General features: G+C 41.7%; 1 protein-coding gene across 1 annotated transcript; it reads left to right on the top strand.

The window, feature by feature from the left end:
- The first annotated feature begins 413 nt into the window (after positions 1-413).
- On the top strand, positions 414-13,365 carry LOC120028800 (extracellular calcium-sensing receptor-like). Its single transcript, XM_038974040.1, has 8 exons — positions 414-515; positions 7,103-7,206; positions 7,562-7,856; positions 8,416-8,705; positions 8,946-9,241; positions 9,921-10,141; positions 10,393-10,738; positions 12,449-13,365. The coding sequence occupies exons 1-8, from the start codon at positions 462-464 to the stop codon at positions 13,363-13,365; spliced, it is 2,523 nt and encodes an 840-aa protein (XP_038829968.1). The 5' UTR covers positions 414-461.
- The last annotated feature ends 7,247 nt before the right edge of the window (positions 13,366-20,612 follow it).

Here is a 20,612-nt window from a genome sequence, read left to right as displayed (position 1 = left end):
TTTTTGAAAGAGATCGTGATACCTCACATCTCAAAATAGGGCTACTTAATGTTAGATCCCTCACTTCAAAGGCAGTTATAGTCAATGAACTAATCACTGATCATAATCTTGATGTGATTGGCCTGACTGAAACATGGCTTAAGCCTGAGGAATTTACTGTGTTAAATGAGGCCTCCCCTCCTGGTTACATTAGTGACCATATCCCCCGTGCATCCCGCAAAGGCGGAGGTGTTGCTAACATTTACGATAGCAAATTTCAATTTACAAAACAAAAAATGACGTTTTCGTCTTTTGAGCTTCTAATCATGAAATCTATGCAGCCTACTCAATCACTTTGTATAGCTACTGTTTACAGGCTTCCTGGGCCATATACAGCGTTCCTCACTGAGTTCCCTGAATTCCTATCGGACCTTGTAGTCATAGCAGATAATATTCTAATTTTTGGTGATTTTAATATTCACATGGAAAAGTCCAAAGACCCACTCCAAAAGGCTTTCGGAGCCATCATCGACTCAGTTGGTTTTGTCCAACATGTCTCTGGACCTACTCACTGCCACAGTCATACTCTGGACCTAGTTTTGTCCCATGGAATAAATGTTGTAGATCTTAATGTTTTTCCTCATAATCCTGGACTATCGGACCACCATTTTACTACGTTTGCAATCGCAACAAATAATCTGCTCAGACCCCAACCAAGGAGCATCAAAAGTCATGCTATAAATTCTCAGACAACACAAAGATTCCTTGATGCCCTTTCAGACTCCTTCTGCCTACCCAAGGATGTCAGAGGACAAAAATAAGTTAACCACCTAACTGAGGAACTCAATTTAACCTTGCGCAATACCCTAGATGCAGTTGCACCCCTAAAAACGAAAAACATTTGTCATAAGAAACTAGCTCCCTGGTATACAGAAAATACCCGAGCTCTGAAGCAAGCTTCCAGAAAATTGGAACGGAAATGGCGCCACGCCAAACTGGAAGTCTTCCGACTAGCTTGGAAAGACAGTACCGTGCAGTATCGAAGAGCCCTTACCGCTGCTCGATCATCTTATTTTTCCAACTTATTTGAGGAAAATAAGAACATTCCAAAATATATTTTTGATACTGTCGCAAAGCTAACTAAAAAACAGCATTCCTCAAGTGAGGATGGCTTTCACTTCAGCAGTAATAAATTCATGAACTTCTTTGAGGAAAAGATCATGATCATTAGAAAGCAAATTACGGACTCCTCTTTAAATCTTATACACACAAGTGTAAAGGGATAAAGAATATGTACATAAAGATATATGAATGAGTGATGGTATAGAACGGCATAGGCAAGATGCAGTAGATAGTATAGTGTACAGTCTATACATATGAGATGAGTAATGTAGGGTATGTAAACATAAAGTGGCATAGTTTAAAGTGGCTAGTGATACATGTATTACATAAAGATGGCAAGATGCAGTGGATGATATACAGTACAGTATATACATATACATATGAGATGAGTAATGTAGGGTATGTAAACATTATATTAAGTGGCATTGTTTAAAGTGCCTAGTGATACATTTTTACATAATTTCCATCAATCCCATTATTAAAGTGGCTGGAGTTGAGTCAGTATGTTGGCAGCGGCCACTAAATGTTAGTGGTGGCTGTTTAAGGAGAGGTATATCTAGAATTCTATGTGTATTACTTGTATTATCATTTATATTTATGTTGAGTATTTCTGTTGAAACGATGTGTCTATGCAAAGTCACTTGATGTTTTTGCAACTAGTGAATCTAACGCCTCAATGTAAACTCAGAATTTTTTATATAAATATGAACTTAATCAAACAAAACATGCATGTATTGTGTAACATGAAGTCCTATGAGTGTCATCTGATGAAAATAATCTAAGGTTAGTGATTAATTTAATCTCTATTCTGGTTTTTGTGAAGCTATCTTTAGCTGGAAAAAATGGCTGTGGTTATTGTCGTTTTGTGGTGACCTAACATAATCGTTTGTAGTGCTTTCGCTGAAAAGTCTATTTGAATTCGGACACTTTGGTGTGATTAACAACAAGATTACCTTTAAAATTATATAAGACACATGAATGTCTGAGGAATTTTAATTATGAGATTTCTGTTTTTTGAATTTGGCGCCCTCACTTCGACTGGCTGTTGTCATATCGATCCCGTTAACGGGACTGCAGCCATAAGAAGTTAAGTGTTTTAGTACTATATCTCTTGACACAATGATGAAAATAATCATGGCCTCTAAACCTTCAAGCTGCATACTGGACCCTATTCCAACTAAACTACTTAAAGAGCTGCTTCGTGTGCTTGGCCCTCCTATGTTGAACATAATAAACGGCTCTCTATCCACCGGATGTGTACCAAACTCACTAAAAGTGGTAGTAATAAAGCCTCTCTTGAAAAAGCCAAACCTTGACCCAGAAAATATAAGAAACTATCGGCCTATATCGAATCTTCCATTCCTCTCAAAAAAATTGAAAAAGCTGTTGCGCAGCAACTCACTACCTTCCTGAAGACAAACAATGTATACGAAATGCTTCAGTATGGTTTTAGACCCCATCATAGCACTGAGACTGCACTTGTGACGGTGGTAAATGAACTTTTAATGGCGTCAGACCGAGGCTCTGCATCTGTCCTCATGCTCCTAGACCTTAGTGCTGCCTTTGATACCATCGATCACCACATTCTTTTGGAGAGATTGGAAACCCAAATTGGTCTACACGGACAAGTTCTGGCCTGGTTTAGATCTTATCTGTCGGAAAGATATCAGTTTGTCTCTGTGAATGGTGTGTCCTCTGACAAATCAACTGTACATTTTGGTGTTCCTCAAGGTTCTGTTTTAGGACCACTATTGTTTTCACTATATATTTTTACCTCTTGGGAATGTCATTAGAAAACATAACGTTAACTTTCACTGCTATGCGGATGACACACAGCTGTACATTTCAGTGAAACATGGTGAAGCTCCAAAATTGCCCTCGCTAGAAGCCTGTGTTTCAGACATAAGGAAGTGGATGGCTGAAAACTTTCTACTTTTAAACTCGGACAAAACAGAGATGCTTGTTCTAGGTCCCAAGAAACAAAGTGATATTCTGTTGAATCTGACAATTAATCTTGATGGTTGTAAAGTCGTCTCAAATAAAACTGTGAAGGACCTCGGCGTTACTCTGGACCCTGATCTCTCTTTTGACGAACATATCAAGACTGTTTCAAGGACAGCTTTTTTCCATCTACGTAACATTGCAAAAATCAGATATTTTCTGTCCAAAAATGATGCAGAGAAATTGGTCCATGCTTTTGTTACTTCTAGGTTGGACTACTGCAATGCTCTACTTTCCGGCTACCCGGATAAAGCACTAAATAAACTTCAGTTAGTGATAAATACGGCTGCTAGAATCCTGACTAGAAGCCAAAAATTTGATCATATTACTCAAGTGCTAGCCTCCCTACACTGGCTTTCTGTTAAGGCAAGGGCTGATTTCAAGGTTTTACTGTTAACCTACAAAGCGTTACATGGGCTTGCTCCTACCTATCTTTCCGAGTTGGTCCTGCCGTACATACCTACACGTACGCTACGGTCACAAGACGCAGGACTCCTAATTGTCCCTAGAATTTTTAAGCAAACAGCTGGAGGCAGGGCTTTCTCCTATATATCTCAATTTTTATGGAATGGTCTGCCTACCCATGTGAGAGACGCAGACTCGGTCTCAACTTTTAAGTCTTTACTGAAGACTCATCTCTTCAGTGGGTCATATGATTGAGTGTAGTCTTGCCCAGGAGTGTGAAGGTGAACGGAAAGGCTCTGGAGCAACGAACCGCCCTTGCTGTCTCTGCCTGGCCGGTTCCCCTCTCTCCACTGGGATTCTCTGACTCTAACCCTATTATAGGGGCTGAGTCACTGGCTTACTGGTGCTCTTTCATGCCGTCCCTAGGAGGGGTGAGTTGAGTGAGTTGAGTCACTGACGTGATCTTCCTGTCTGGGTTGGCGCCCCCCCTTGGGTTTTGCCGTGGCGGAGATCTTTGTGGGCTATACTCGGCCTTGTCTCAGGATGGTAAGTTGGTGGTTGAAAAAATCCCTCTAGTGGTGTGGGGGCTGTGCTTTGGCAAAGTGGGTGGGGTTATATCCTTCCTGTTTGGCCCTGTCCGGGGGTATCATCGGATGGGTCCACAGTGTCTCCTGACACCTCCTGTCTCAACCTCCAGTATTTATGCTGCAGTAGTTTATGTGTCGGGGGGCTAGGGTCAGTTTGTTATATCTGGAGTACTTCTCCTGTCTTATCCGGTGTCCTGTGTGAATTTAAGTATGCTCTCTCTAATTCTCTCTTTCTCCCTTTCTTTCTCTCTCTCGGAGGACCTGAGCCCTAGGACCATGCCTCAGGACGACCTGGCATGATGACTCCTTGCTGTCCCCAGTCCACCTGGCCGTACTGCTGCTCCAGTTTCAACTGTTCTGCCTGCGGCTATGGAACCCTGACCTGTTCACCGGACGTGCTACCTGTCCCACACCTGCTGTTTTCAAGTCTCTAGAGACCGCAGGAGCGGTAGAGATACTCTTAATGATCTGCTATGAAAAGCCAACTGACATTTACTCCTGAGGTGCTGACTTGCTGCACCCTCAACAACTACTGTGATTATTATTATTTGGCCATGCTGGTCATTTATGAACATTTGAACATCTTGGCCATGTTTTGTTATAATCTCTACCCGGCACAGCCAGAAGAGGACTGGCCACCCCTCATAGCCTGGTTCCTCTCTAGGTTTCTTCCTAGGTTTTGGCCTTTCTAGGGAGTTTTTACTAGCCACCATGCTTCTACACCTGCATTGCTTGCTGTTTGGGGTTTCAGGCTGGGTTTCTGTACAGCACTTTGAGATATCAGCTGATGTACGAAGGGCTATATAAATACATTTTATTTGTTATGATTTGGGTTCATCTGGCCAGTCATCCTGAGTTCATCGGGCCAGTCACTTTTACATTCCTGCAGTATTTTTGAGCATGTCAAATTCGTGATGGTAAATGCCCATTAAAACATATTGCAAATGGACAGCCGTGCACCTGGTGATTGGAATGTGTTACCAGAAGCACATTTTTAAAAGGGTTTTTAATGCCTTTAGGGGGGAGCAAGTGGTCTACGGTTGGGTAGGGAGCACCCCCCACCTGTGCCCATCCAATAGGGGGAGCCCCTTGTCATTTTGGAAATTTTTCAAAAAATCGTTATTTTCGACTTTTGACTTCCTATGAAATCATATGGACAAAACATATGCCTTATGGACAAGTTAAAAAAAAGAATAATAATATGATAATCAAATATGACAAAAGTATGTTCATACAGTTCTTATACATGTGTAATTCACAAAAAAAATCTAAAGAATTTCGAAAAATGGTCCAGAAAGCACGTTTTTAAGGCGGTGATACGTTTTGAAAAAATATTCAAATTTTCGACTTTTGACTTCCTATGAAATCATATTGCAAATGGGCAAGACATATGCCTTATGGACAAGTTAAAAAAAAAATGATGATAATAAAATATGACAAAAGTATGTTCATACAGTTCTTATACACGTGTAATTTACTAAAAATTTCGAAAACGGTCCAGAAAGCACTTTTTAAGAGGGTAATACGTTTTTGATTTTTTTTTCAAATTTTCAAAAATTTTACTCTTGGTCTAGACTTGTGTTACGTTTTCAATATGAAAATTTACGGTGGAGCGTGCTCCCCATCTTTTGGATTTTTGCAGTGTTACACTTGGCATTTGCCATATGGCATTTGCAATCAGTTTTGAATGAAACGACGTCCAATTGAGTGGTATTGTCCAATTAATTTTTGTCCATTTCAGGGGGGTGTTCCCTTACATACTAAAAAGGAACAAAAGATCCTTGTTCTAATTTTGACTAAAAATACACACATCATTAGATTATACATTTATGATTCTAACAAATTTCATACAATTATATGGTTTCAGGGTGGAATATTTTAATCATTACTATTAAGCATATAATTCCCTTATCAGCTACCAAATACTAATTGAGTGTATGTAAACTTCTGACCCACTGGGAACGTGATGAAAGAAATAAAAGCTGAAATAAATAATTTGCTCTGCTATTTTTCTGACTGCACATTCTTAAAATAAAGTGGTGACCCTACTTGACCTAAAACAGGGAATTTTTTGTTGGATTAAATGTCAGGAAATTTGAAAAACTGAGTTTAAATGTATTTGGCTAAGGTGAATGTAAACTTCCGACTTCAACTGGTAGTGAGGCAACGTGCCAAGAGGACTATACTGAAGGGGAAATATTAGAGAGAAAGCGTACCAAGAGGACAAGACTTTGAATAAATACTCTGTAGAACCAGCGTGTCAAGAATACTAGACAGTAGAGGAAAAATAAGTGCGGCAACATGCCAAGAGGACTAGGCTGTAGGGGAAACACTGTGAAAAGTCAGCGTGCCAAGAGGAATAGACTGTAGGTTAAATATAATGAGGCAAAGTGCCAAATGGACTAGACTGTTGGGTAAATACTGTGTAGAGCCAGCTTGCCAAGAGGACTAGACTGTAGAGAAAATATAAGTGAGGCAAAGTGTCAATTGGACTAGACAGAAGGGGAAATACTGTGTAGAGCCAGCGTGCCAAGAGGACTAGACAGCCAGGGAAATATAAGAGAGGATTATGGTTATTGTGTGTCTAATGTATGTTTATGTCTATCTAAATCACTCGCTATAGCTGAAAGAAGCAGGACATGACTGGGTGAGCAGAGCAGCCTCTAACCCCTCCCTCCTTGGCATGACCAAACCCACAGTGTTGTCCCCAGAGGAATCCCCACAGAGGTACGGTGGGTATTTAAACCAGAGTACAGAGGTATCCTGACCTATGTGGGTCTGTGTGGCACTGTATTACGCCATACCTTCTACACATCAGGGGAATGAGGCTCTCTCCGGCTCCTGCTCTGGATCCAAGTCTGGCTGGTAGTCTGGTTCTACTACATCTAGCTGTGATGGCTGGTGGGCTTGCCTTGCTCTCGTCTGCCTCTGCCTCTTCCTCTGCTTCTGGGCTGGAGTCTGTCAGATGCAGGCTCCAAGGCACCCCTCGTCCTCCGGCGTTCTCCCAGGACGGGGACTTTGTCATCGGGGGTGTGTTCTCCATCCACAACTACATGTACACTTTGGAGCACAGCTACACCAGCATGCCTGAGCCCCTGCAGTGCACAGGGAGGTCAGTGAGCGCAAGAGGGAGTGGGGGACAGGACTGTGGTTGTGTGGGGAGACAGATAAATTGTGTTTTAAAGTTACAGAGACAGTGTGTTTATAGACAGATAAACAGTGTTTTAAGTCAAAAGTGTGTTTGTGTCTGAGAGAGTAGGTAAAGCCTACTGTTACAATGTGTCACATTTTCAAAATGCAGGCTATCCTACAATGTCCTCAACTACCGATATCAAAAGTGTAGGCATGTAGACAGTGTGGAAAATAAGGCTAGATTTTAAGATGTTTGGCCTCGTATAACCATGTATTCTATATGCTAGTTTACCATTTAGTCAAGTGGTGCTCACTCACCTATCTTCTATTTACAGTTTGGAATCCCGTGAGTTGCGCTTCTCGCGCGCCATGGTCTTCGCAGTTGAGGAGATAAACAACAGTTCGGACCTTCTACCGGGTGTCACACTTGGTTATCAAGTGCACGACTCGTGCACCTCGGTCCCCATGGCCATGAATGTGGCCTTCCAGCTGGCTAACGGCCTGGACCCAATGTTTGATACCGGAGAACAGTGCTCGGGGTCGGCTACAGTGACAGCTATCGTGGGCGAGTCTGGCTCCACGCCTACCATCAGCATGTTGCGCATCATCGGCCCTTTCGGCATTCCTCAGGTAAACTCCTGTGGAAAGAAATCATATATTCTCATCTCTTTCAGGAAATCCTCTTTTAACTTCCTGTAGTCCAACTGTATTCTCCTCTCTTTCAGGAATATACATTTCTGTGTGAAATTATGTGGAGAAAGGCATTTGAACATAGACTGAGGACTATGAGTCTGGAGAACTTCCATAGGCATTTGAACATAGACTGAGGACTATGAGTCTGGATGAATTTAAACATGATCTGAGGACTTTCTTTCATAGGCTAGGTTGTTATGGGATACCAGGGATTGTTGTCATACTTTTAACTTATTTTTTTCACAGCACCAGTTTGTCTTATAAAACTATTTTCAATATGAATAGAATGACCAAGTTAGAAATATGTAGAAATATGTATCCTTTTCAATCTGGCCTAATGAAAAACAATAAATTGGCTTATTATTATTAATGTCTCTCTAATATCATACCACACAGCTAAAGAAAAAAAGCAGGAAGTAGCCAATAACTGAGACTCGTTTGGCCGACATTATGTTCTTTCTCATGTTTTCGACCACCGTTGTCTGTTTCTACCTAGGTGAGCCACTTTTCCACCTGTGCGTGTCTGAGTGATAAGAAACAGTATCCAACCTTCTTCAGAACCATCCCCAGTGATCAGTTCCAGGCTGCCGCTCTGGCCCACCTCATCAGGCACTTCGGCTGGACCTGGATTGGGGCGGTCCGTTCCGACTCTGACTACGGTAATAACGGGATGGCGGCTTTCCTACAGGCAGCACAAGAGGAAGGTATCTGTGTGGAATATTCTGAAGCCTTCTCCCGTACCAACCCACTCAGCAGAGTGCAACGGGTGGCCGACGTGATCCGCAGGTGATCCGTGATTACATTTGAACTTTTCATTCACACAAATGCAAGACCATATTTATAAAAAAACTATTGATATTAATTTCTCTCTTTTCCCAAAGCTGATCTGTGAGAACAACATGATTTGCTTATCTTAAACATGTCAAAAGTGTTGATTAATACTAACGTTCATGTTCACTTCACTGAGACATTCCAATGAATTATAAACATGACAAGGATGTGTTATGATATAATCATGTTCCCCAGCTCCACAGCCCGGGTGGTGGTTGCATTCACATCTATTGTGGAAATGAGGATCCTGCTGGAGGAGATGGAACGCCTGCCCTCTCCTCCCCGCCAGTGGATCGGGAGTGAGTCCTGGGTCACTGACCGAGACATGCTGCGCTTCGGCCTGTGTGCCGGGGCCATCGGCTTTGGCATCCAACGCTCTGTCATCCCCGGCTTCAGGGATTTCCTCCTGGACCTCTCCCCACAGAAGGTGTCCAACTCTCCCCTGCTCACAGAGTTCTGGGAGGGAGCCTTTGGCTGTCGGCTGGTGATAGGTATCTGTCCATCTATCTGTCTATCTATCTGTCTATCTATCTATCTATCTATCTATCTATCTATCTATCTATCTATCTATCTATCTATCTATCTATCTATCTATCTATCTATCTATCTATCTATCTATCTATCTATCTATCTATCTATCTATCTATCTATCTATCTATCTATCTATCTATCTATCTATCTGTCTGTCTGTCTGTCTGTCTGTCTGTCTGTCTGTCTGTCTGTCTGTCTGTCTGTCTGTCTGTCTGTCTGTCTGTCTGTCTGTCTGTCTGTCTGTCTGTCTGTCTGTCTGTCTGTCTGTCTGTCTGTCTGTCTGTCTGTCTATTTATCTATCTTTCTATCTATTTATATACAGTATGTATCAATCTATTTGTATCTCTATCTTTCTGTCTGTCCGTCCGTCCGTCCGTCCGTCCCTCTCTCTCTCTCTCTCTCTCTGTCTCTCTCTCTCTCTCTCTCTCTCTCTCTCTCTCTCTCTCTCTCTCTCTCTGTCTGTCTGTCTGTCTGTCTGTCTGTCTGTCTGTCTGTCTGTCTGTCTGTCTGTCTGTCTGTCTGTCTGTCTGTCTGTCTGTCTGTCTGTGTCTGTCTGTCTGTCTGTCTGTCTGTCTGTCTGTCTGTCTGTCTGTCTGTCTGTCTGTCTGTCTGTCTGTCTGTCTGTCTGTCTGTCTGTAGGGACTACTACAGGTGTTGGTGTTGAAGAGAAGGTGTGTGATGGCAGTGAGGATATACAGCAGCTACAGACACCCTTCACAGATACATCCCAGCTGCGTGTCACTAACATGGTGTATAAAGCTGTTTACGCCATAGCACACGCCATCCACAGCATTGTTTGTGAAGAGAGAGAAAACTCCACTGTGAACTGTGACAAAAATCTCAATGTGAAGCCAACAAAGGTGAATGACAAGACGATAGGATAATGTCCTGATTGACATGTTTATTGAGACTACATGTATGAAGGCCTATGGGTTCTCATTATACTTGACAACTTGTTCTGAAGTAACGCATCTGACAAATATATGAGTTGAATTAATGTTCTGTTTCTCTCTCTCTCACTCCATCTATCTTTCCTTCTCTCCATCTCTCTTCACCTCTCTCCTTCTCTCTTGTCCCCTCTCTCTCTCTACCTTGACCTTCTAACCCCCAGGTCCTGGAGAGATTGAGGAGGGTGAACTTCTCTCGTAACGGGTACCAGGTGTCTTTCGATGCCAACGGGGATCCAGTGGCCACCTATGAGCTGGTCAACTGGCAGAGACGGGAGAGTGGGAATATAGATTTTGTGACAGTGGGGCTCTATGATGGGTCCCTGCCTCCTGACCAGAGGCTTCACATCGAGAGGGAAATAACCTGGGTAAAGAACAGTACACAAGTACCTGTGTCAGTGTGCAGTGAGAGCTGTCCCCCAGGCACTCGTAAGGCTGTACAGAAAGGAAAGCCTGTATGCTGTTATGACTGTATCCAATGTGCAGATGGAGAAATAAGTAATAACACAGGTAGGACTATAGGAACAGTTGGCAAACATGTGTAGTAATTTCTATCACGGTTTACTAAGTAGTGGTTCATTCATATTACCAGCACTACAAAGGTAGTGTCTGTCAATCATGTTCCTGTTCTTATTATCTCATGTAAGCTGCACATTAATTCAACATTCTTTATTGTAAACTGACAAAGTGCAGCATTGTGGGACATGTATTTGTAAATAAATAAAATCTGAATCTATTATTATTAACTTCTTGAGAATACAGGGGGTGCTATTTTCCCATTAGCATAATTTGCTCAACAGATTAAACTGCCTCTTATTCAATTATTGCTCTTACTACATGCATATAAATAATACCATTGGAAAGAAAACAATCTCTAGTTTCTAAAACCGTTTCAATTTTGTCTCTGAGTGATACAGAAGTCATTTCACAGCACTTTCCATGACCAAGAACATAAAATCAAGATGTGTTATGCTGGCTTCAAAGCTCTGCCTATATATGGTCGTGCCCCCTATGACCCGAAACACACCTCATTCGCCTTCCTCTGGGTGTCAAGAAGACGTCAGAGGAGAAATTCTTTGTTTATCTGGTACTGACGTGAAATAAGACCTATTTCTTTGGCGTGACCGACAACTTCCGGTTTGCTGATTCGCACGAGTTGGAGCTGCGATTGTGTACTGTTTTGCTGGCGTTATGGATGAAAACTATCTCCGTGTCGAATTTTGTTTGATACATGTGACCATATCATCGTAATGTATGTTTTTTCAATATAGTTTAATCAGATTATTTGAATTTTTTTGGGAGTTTTGCGGTGTTCCGTTGTCACAATTTATTTACATTTGAGAGATCTGTGCCACTCGACCGGTACCTGTGCTAAATGGAGTGGGAAAGGAAGATTTCTGAACGGAACCAACGACTCATCTTGACAAAGGACACTTTGATCAACATTCTGATGAAAGATCAGCCATAGTAAGACCCAATTTACGATGTTATATCATATCTGTTGTGCATGTGAACTGACCGTGGGCGCCTAGCCGAATCTGCCTTGTATAGCTATGCTAATTTAGCGCTACATTTTGTTTTCGTTATAAAACATTTAATAAATCTGAAATATTGTTTGGATTCACCAGATGTTGGGCTTTCAATATCTGTACGCTGTGTATTTTTCTGAAATGTTTTAAGATGAGTAATTCGTTATATGACGTTGGTCTCTGTAATTGTTCTGGCTGGGTCAGCACTATTTCAGATTGCAGCTGCAATGTAGAACTGTGATTTATACCTGAAAAATGCACATTTTTCCCCAAAAAAACTATGCTATACCATAAATATGTTATCAGACTGTCATATTATGAAGTTGTTTCTTGGTTAGTGGCTATATATATTTTTATCTAGTCGAATTAGTGATAGCTACTGACGCAGGAAAAAGCTGTTGGGAGTAAAAAAATCGTGTCCTTTGCTAACGTGGTTAGCTAATAGATTTACATATTGTGTCTTCCCTGTAAAACATTTTAAAAATCTGAAATGGTGGCTTTATTCACAAGATCTGTATCTTTCATTAGGTGGCTTGGACTTGTGATTTAATGATATTTAGATGCTACTATTTAATTGTGACGCTATGCTAGCGATGCTAATCAGTGTGGGGGGGGTGGGGGGTGATCCCGGATCCGGGGTTGAGGCTCGTTAGAGGTTAACATTTGATATCTGTTGCTTTGTCCTGGTCAGATTCTTCAGACTGTCTGATCTGTCCCGAGGAGTACTGGCCCAACGCTGAGAGAGACCGCTGTATCCTTAAGCCTGTGGAGTTCCTGTCCTTCCACGAGGTCCTCGGAATCATCCTGACCGCCTGCTCTGTGGGCGGGGCTTGTCTGGCCATCGCCACGGCAACTGTCTTCTACCGCCACAGAACTTCGGCCATCGTCAGGGCCAACAACTCTGAGCTGAGCTTCCTGCTGCTCTTTTCCTTGACACTGTGTTTTCTGTGTTCTCTTACTTTCATTGGTCGGCCCTCTGAGTGGTCCTGTATGCTGCGCCACACAGCGTTTGGGATCACCTTCGTCCTCTGCATCTCTTGTGTTTTGGGGAAAACAATAGTGGTGTTGATGGCCTTCAGGGCTACACTTCCAGGCAGTAATGTCATGAAATGGTTTGGTCCTCCACAGCAGAGATTGACTGTAGTGTCCTTCACTTTTGTCCAGGCTTTGATATGCACTCTGTGGTTGGTCCTGTCCCCTCCCTTCCCCATTAAAAACCTCACTACCTACAAGGAAAAGATCATTCTAGAGTGTGATGTGGGTTCAGCTATTGGTTTCTGGGCTGTGTTGGGCTATATAGGACTCCTGTCTCTTTTGTGCTTTGTGCTGGCTTTTCTGGCTCGGAAGCTGCCTGATAACTTTAATGAGGCCAAATTCATCACCTTCAGCATGCTCATATTCTGTGCAGTCTGGATCACCTTTATCCCAGCTTATGTCAGCTCTCCTGGGAAGTTCACTGTAGCTGTGGAGATCTTTGCCATCATCACCTCTAGCTTTGGGTTGTTCTTTCTATTATTTGTTCCTAAATGCTTCATTATTCTGTTCAGGCCGGAGAAGAACACCAAGAAACACCTTATGGAGAAGATATCCAATGATACACGTTATTAAGAAATGATTGAGGGGAAAAAACATTGTAACGTTCAGTTATATGGTTTATCATACAGTTAGGTAGGATTACTCTGACAGAGATGACCAACAATTTAGCAGGTCATCATTGGTATCATTCTAACTAGTAACATGACACAGGTTCACTTTAGATATTCCAATGTTATGAGAGATTGTTCAAAGCTAGAGTGTTAAAATCTAATTTGACCTGCTAAATGATGTGATTAGCAGTAGCCTACAGAGTGGAACCACTTCCATGTTGTTGGAGAAAAGCTTTATTCTTATATGAATTGATATAACATTGAAGTGCATGTGTTCAATTGCTATTGTAATTCATCATAGTACGTATTATAATAATATAATAAACATTTTCATACACAGTTGAAGTCTGAAGTTTACATACACTTAGGTTGGAGTCATTAAAACTCGTTTTTCAACAACTCCACACATTTCTTGTTAACAAATTATAGTTTTGGCAAGTCTGTTAGGACATCTACAAGTCAATTTTCCAACAATTGTTTACAGACAGATTATTTCACTTACAACTCACTGTTTCACACTTCCAGTGGGTGAGACGTTTACATACACTAAGTTCACTGTGCCTATAAATAGTGTCATGACGTTGCCCTCTTTGGATACAGCGAGCACCATCCCCCTACCTCTCTCTCTCTCTCTCCTACACCCAGGCTGCTGTGGTCAGAGAGGTTGTAAATTCCTAGAGGAGATTCTTCCTCATGGCCAGACAGTATAGAGAGAGAGTGAGTTTCATAGAGAGAACCAAGGAATTTCTTCCAGCTCACAGAACTGGAGAACCCGAACAACATTCATGTTCTGGCGAATGTATAAAAGATCGGTGAAGTAACTAGCTACAAACTGGTCCATTTGGTACAATTTTGTGAAACTCATGAGAGACAATACAGCCACATTACCATAACCCTGTTTATACAAGAGTCTCAGTTATGAGGCTTACATCTAATTGTTGTATAAAATGAATGAGTAAAGATGAAACTATTGGTGAAATTATGTAATGTGATTTTAGACTGTTTAACTTCTTTGGGGTAGGGGGCAGTATTTTCACGTCCGGATGAAAAGCATGCCCAGAGTAAACTGCCTGCTACTCAGACCCAGATGCTAGGATATGTATATTATTAGTAGATTTGGATAGAAAACACTCTGAAGTTTCTCAAACTGTTTGAAGGATGTCTGTGAGTATAACATAACTCATATGGCAGGCAAAAACCTGAGAAAAAATCCAACCAGGAAGTGGAAAATCTGAGGTTTTTAGTTTTTCAACTCTTTGCTTATCCAAGATACAGTGGAAATGGGGTCATGTTGCACTTCCTAAGGCTTCCACTAGATGTCAACAGTCTTTAGAACCTTGTTTGATGCTTCTACTGTGAAGTGGGGGCGAATGAGAGGGGATTGAGTAAGGTCTGCCATGAGCTGACCATGCGCTGAACATGTGTTTTCATGTGAGAGTTAGCTTGAGTTCCATTGCATTTCTGAAGACAAATGAATTCTCCGGTTGGAACATTATTGAAGATTTATGTTAAAAACATCCTAAAGATTGATTCTATACTTCGTTTGACATGTTTCTACGGACTGTAATATGACTTTTCGTCTGAACTTTTGCCTGGACCTGCCCGCGCATCGTAAGTTTAGATTGTGTACTGAAAACTCAGATTTTTGGATATAAATATGAACTTTACCGAACAAAACATACATGTATTGTGTAACATGAAGTCCTATGAGTGTCATCTGATGAAGATCATCAAAGGTTAGTGATTAATGTTATCTATATTTCTGCTTTTTGTGACTCCTCTCTTTGGCTGGATAAATGGCTGTGTTTTTCTGTGACTTGGCTCTGACCTAAGATAATCGTTTGGTTTGCTTTCGTCGTAAAGCCTTTTTGAAATCGGACACTGTGGCTGGATTTACAACACGTGAATCTTTAAAATGGTGTAAAATGCATGTATGTTTGAGGAATTTTAATTATGGGATTTCTGTTGTTTTGAATTTGGCGCCCTGCAGTTTTACTGGCTGTTGACGAGGTGAGACGCTACCGTCCCACATACCCTAGAGAGGTAGATGAAGGAAACTCCAATTATCTTTGGAGATTAACTAAATCAGAGGCCTGCCCATGAGTTCAGACAAAGCGTCATGGGACCGCCCCTTTCTATGTTCCGAATAAAAACCCCACCTGGGTTTTCCCACTTCTGACCAGCTTACCTCGAGAACCACGAGAGGGCTAAGGTTGTAGACCAGTACCTCATCACAGAGGGAGTTAAGGTTTGAGTAGTTGGCTGAATCTTTTAACCTCTCTGGGATTGTTCGGGATGCTAGCGTCCCACCTCGCCAACAGCCAGTGAAATTGCAGGGCGCCAAATTCAAAACAACAGAAATCCCATAATTAAAATTCCTCAAACATACACGTTTTTTACACCATTTTAAAGATAAAATTCTCGTTAATCCAACCACATTGTCCGATTTCAAAAAGGCTTTTTGGCGAAAGCAGAACATATTAGGTCATGTTAGGTCACCAACTAGTCACAGAAAGCATTCAGCCATTTTCCAACCAAAGAGAGGTGTCACAAAAAGCAGAAATATAGATAAAATGAATCACTAACCTTTGACGATCTTCATCAGATGACACTCCCAGGACTCAATGTTACACAATACATGTATGTTTTGTTCGATAAAGTTCATATTTATATCCAAAAACATCCGGAGAAATTGCAGAGAGCCACATCAAATAACAGAAACACTCATCATAAACTTTGATGAGAGATACATGTTTTACATAGAATTAAAGATAAACTTGTTCTTAATGCAACCGCTGTGTCAGATTTCAAAAAAGCTTTATGGCAAAAGCACAAAATTCAATAATCTGAGTGCAGCGTTCAGCCACCAAAGCAAGGCATACAGTTACCCGCCAAATTGTGGAGTCAACAAAAGTCAGAAATAGCATTATAAATCTTCACTTACTTTTGCTGATCTTCATCGGAATGCACTCCCAGGACTCCCACTTCCACAAGAAATATTCATTTTGTTCGATTACGTCCATATTTATGTCCACATACCTCTGTTTTGTTTGCGCGTTTAGTTCACTATTCCAATAATGCGCGAGAGCAAATTCCAGACGAAAAGTCAAAAGAGTTCCATTACAGTTTGTAGAAACATGTCAAACGATGTTTACAATCAATCCTTAGGGTCTTTTAATAATAATCCTTCAATAATATTCCAACGGGACAATAGCGTATTCATTACAGAGGAAAAAGAAGAAACGGCACGCCTGCGTGACCGCGGTGTAAACAACTCATTGGCCTCAGCCTAGTCCACTTGTTGAAACAGCTCTTATTCGACCCCCTTCCTCAATAGAAGCCTCAAACAACTTTCTAAAGACTGTTGACATCTGCTAGAAGCCTTGGGAAGTGCAATCTGGCCCCATAGACACAGCATATTGGATAGGCAATCACTTAAATGAATCTACAAACCTCAGATTTCCCACTTCCTGGTTGGATTTGTCTCAGGTTTTCGCCTGCCATATGAGTTCTGTTATACACAGACATTATTTTAACAGTTTTGGAAACTTTAGAGTATTTTCCATCCAAATCTACTACTTATATGCATATCATAGCTTCTGGCCCTGGGTAACAAGCAGTTTACTCTGGGCACCTTATTCATCCAAGTTACTCAATACTGCCCCACTTTCCCAAAGATGTTAACCAGACCACGTGGTTAAACTCTTAGACTATCGATACCGACAGAATAAGAACAAATCTTTGATACTAATTACTAGTCTGCAGCTAGGAATTCGGTATCATTGAACGCGAAGACCAACAACTGCCGAAACATCTATTCTATAACGACATTGCTGAACCTTACTCTGAACTATCAATTCCAAACACGGCAGAGAGAGAGAGAGAGGGCGGACAAACTCTCCAACAGAAACAAACATTTCAACAGAGATCCCGACGACACACTGAGCGTAAATATATGTATTGATTGAAATTATTCCCGAATGAGTGAGCGTTCATGTGCAAAGGATTAACATTTCAATTGTTATAATTATCAACGTTTATCTCAGTCGACCCCCACTTCCCTTTTGTCCACCAAGCCGCACTACTGGTTTATCTCACTAGGGAAACTCCGCTATCATTTCCTTGTAAGTATCTACTGTTTGTTTATGTATTTCTGTGAGTACTTAGTAAATAAAGGATTTTAAGACAATTGATGTATGGATGACTCATACTGAAGACTGGGTTCGTGCAGATAACCAACAATTTACGACGTTTGGAATGAGACTAACGTGAGGTAAAGAATAATTCATTAATTTGAAGACTAATGGATCAGATATTAAAATATCTGAAAGTTATATTAGGAAAATAATAATCAAATCAAATCAAAATCAAATTAAATGTATTTATATAGCCCTTCTTACATCAGCTGATATCTCAAAGTGCTGTACAGAAACCCAGCCTAAAACCCCAAACAGCAAGCAATGCAGGTGTAGAAGTACGGTGGCTAGGAAAAACTCCCTAGAAAGGCCAAAACCTAGGAAGAAACCTAGAGAGGAACCAGGCTATGAGGGATGGCCAGTCTTCTTCTGGCTGTGCCGGGTGGAGATTATAACAGAACATGGCCAAGATGTTCAAATGTTCATAAATGACCAGCATGGTCAAATAATAATAATCACAGTAGTTGTTGAGGGTGCAGCAAGTCAGCACCTCAGGATTAAATGTCAGTTGGCTTTTCATAGCCGATCATTAAGAGTATCTCTACCGCTCCTGCTGTCTCTAGCGAGTTGAAAACAGCAGGTCTGGTACAGGTAGCACGTCCAGTGAACAGGTCAGGGTTCCATAGCCGCAGGCAGAACAGTTGAAATTGGAGCAGCAGCACGGCCAGGTGGACTGGGGACAGCAAGGAGTCATCATGCCAGGTAATCCTGAGGCATGGTCCTAGGGCTCAGGTCCTCCAAGAGAGAGAAAGAAAGAGAGAAAGAGAGAATTAGAGAGAGCATACTTAAATTCACACAGGACACCGGATAAGACAGGAGAAGTACTCCAGATATAACAAACTGACCCTAGCCACCCGACACATAAACTACTGCAGCATAAATACTGGAGGCTGAGACAGGAGGGGCCAGGAGACACTGTGGCCCCATCCGATGATACCCCCGGACAGGGCCAAACAGGAAGGATATAACCCCACCCACTTTGCCAAAGCACAGCCCCCACACCACTAGAGCGATATCTTCAACCACCAACTTACCATCCTGAGACAAGGCCGAGCATAGCCCACAAAGATCTCCGCCACGGCACAACCCAAGGGGGGAGGAGGGGGGGGGGGGGGGCAACCCAGACAGGAAGATCACGTATAATAACTTTGTAATCTGATGTTTTCCTTGGTGCCCCGACTTCCTAGTTAATTACAGATACATGATTAATTTGTTTAATCGTGTATTAATAAGTACCGAGAGTTATTTGATAAAAATTAATCTTCAGTATTAATGATGCAAAAGACACGACAATAGCTTAGAAAATTCCAGAAAAATATGTCATGGCTTTAGAAGCTTCTGATAGGCTGATTGACATCATTTGAGTCAATTGGAGGTGTACCTATGGATGTATTTCAAGGCCTACCTTCATACTCTGTGCCTCTTTGCTTGACATCATGGGAAAATCAAATGAAATCAGCCAAGACCTCAGAAAAAAAACTTGTAGACCTCCACAAGTCTGGTTCATCCTTGGGAGCAATTTCCAAACGCCTAAAGGTATCACGTTCATCTGTACAAACAATAGTACGCAAGTATAAACACCATGGGACCACGCAGGCGTCATAGCGCTCAGGAAGAAGACGCGTTCTGTCTCCTAGAGATTAGAGTGTTTTGGTGCGAAAAGTGCAAATCAATCCCAGAACAACAGCAAAGGACCTTCTGAAGATGCTGGAGGAAACAGATACGAAAGTGTCTGTATCCACAGTAAAACGAGTCCTAGATCAACATAACCTGAAAGGCCGCTCATCAAGGAAGAAGCCACTGCTCCAAAACTGCCATAAAAATGTCAGACTACGGTTTGCAACTGCACATGGGGACAAAGATCGTGACCATCGTTATGTTTGGAGGAAAAAGGAGGAGGCTTGCAAGCCAAAGAACACCATCCCAACCCTGAAGTACGGGGGTCGCAGCATCATGTTATGGGGTTGCTTTGCTGCAGGAGGGACTGGTGCACTACACAAAATAGATTGCATCATGAGCGGAGAAAATTATGTGGATATATTGAGGCAACATCTCAAGACCAGTCAGGAAAATAAAGCATGGTCGCAAATGGGTCTTCCAAATGGAAAGTGACACCTAGCATACTTCAAAAGTTGTGGCTAAATTGGCATTAAGGACAACAAAGTCAAGGTATTTGAGTGGCCATCACAAAGCCCTGACCTCAATGCAATAGAAAATTTGTGGGCAGAACTGAAAAAGCGTGTGCGAGTGAGGAGGCCAACAAACCTGACTCAGTTACACCAGCTCTGTCAGGAGGAATGGGCCAAAATTCACCCAACTTATTGTGGGAAGCTTGTGGAAGGCTACCCAAAACGTTTGACCCAAGTTAAACAATTTAAAGACAATGCTAACAAATTTGAATTGAGTGTATGTATGAATTTGAATTGAGTGTATGTAACTTCTTACCCACTGGGAATGTGATGAAAGAAATAAAAGCTGAAATAAATAATTTTCACATTCTTAAAATAAAGTGGTGATCCTAACTGACCTAAGACAGGATATTTTTACTTGGATTAAATGTCAAGAATTTTGAAAAACTGAGTTTAAATGTATTTGGCTAAGGTGAATGTAAACGTCCGACTTCAACTGTGAGGCAACGTGCCAAGAGGACTATACTGTAGGGGAAAAATAAGAGAGGAAGCGTACCAAGAGGACTAGACTTTAGAAAAAATATAAGTGAGACAAAGTGCCAAATGGACTAGACTGTAGGGGAAATACTGTGTAGAGCCAGCGTGGTAAAAGGACTGGACTGCATTGGAAATATAAGTGAGGCAAAGTGCCAAATGGCCTAGACTGTTGGGTAAATACTGTGTAGAGCCAGCTTGCCAAGAGGACTAGACTGTAGGGTAAATACTGTGTAGAGCCAGCGTGCCAAAAGGACTAACTGTAGAGGAAATATTTTGAGAGGCAGTGTGCCAAATGGAATAGACTGTAGGGGAAATACCGTATAGAGCCAGCTTGCCAAGAGGACTAG

Source organism: Salvelinus namaycush, chromosome 34, assembly GCF_016432855.1.
Source record: "Salvelinus namaycush isolate Seneca chromosome 34, SaNama_1.0, whole genome shotgun sequence".
Taxonomy (NCBI): Eukaryota; Metazoa; Chordata; class Actinopteri; order Salmoniformes; family Salmonidae; genus Salvelinus; species Salvelinus namaycush.
The sequence above is the reverse complement of the archived record's forward strand: the minus strand, read 5'-3'. Positions and strand labels throughout refer to the sequence as shown.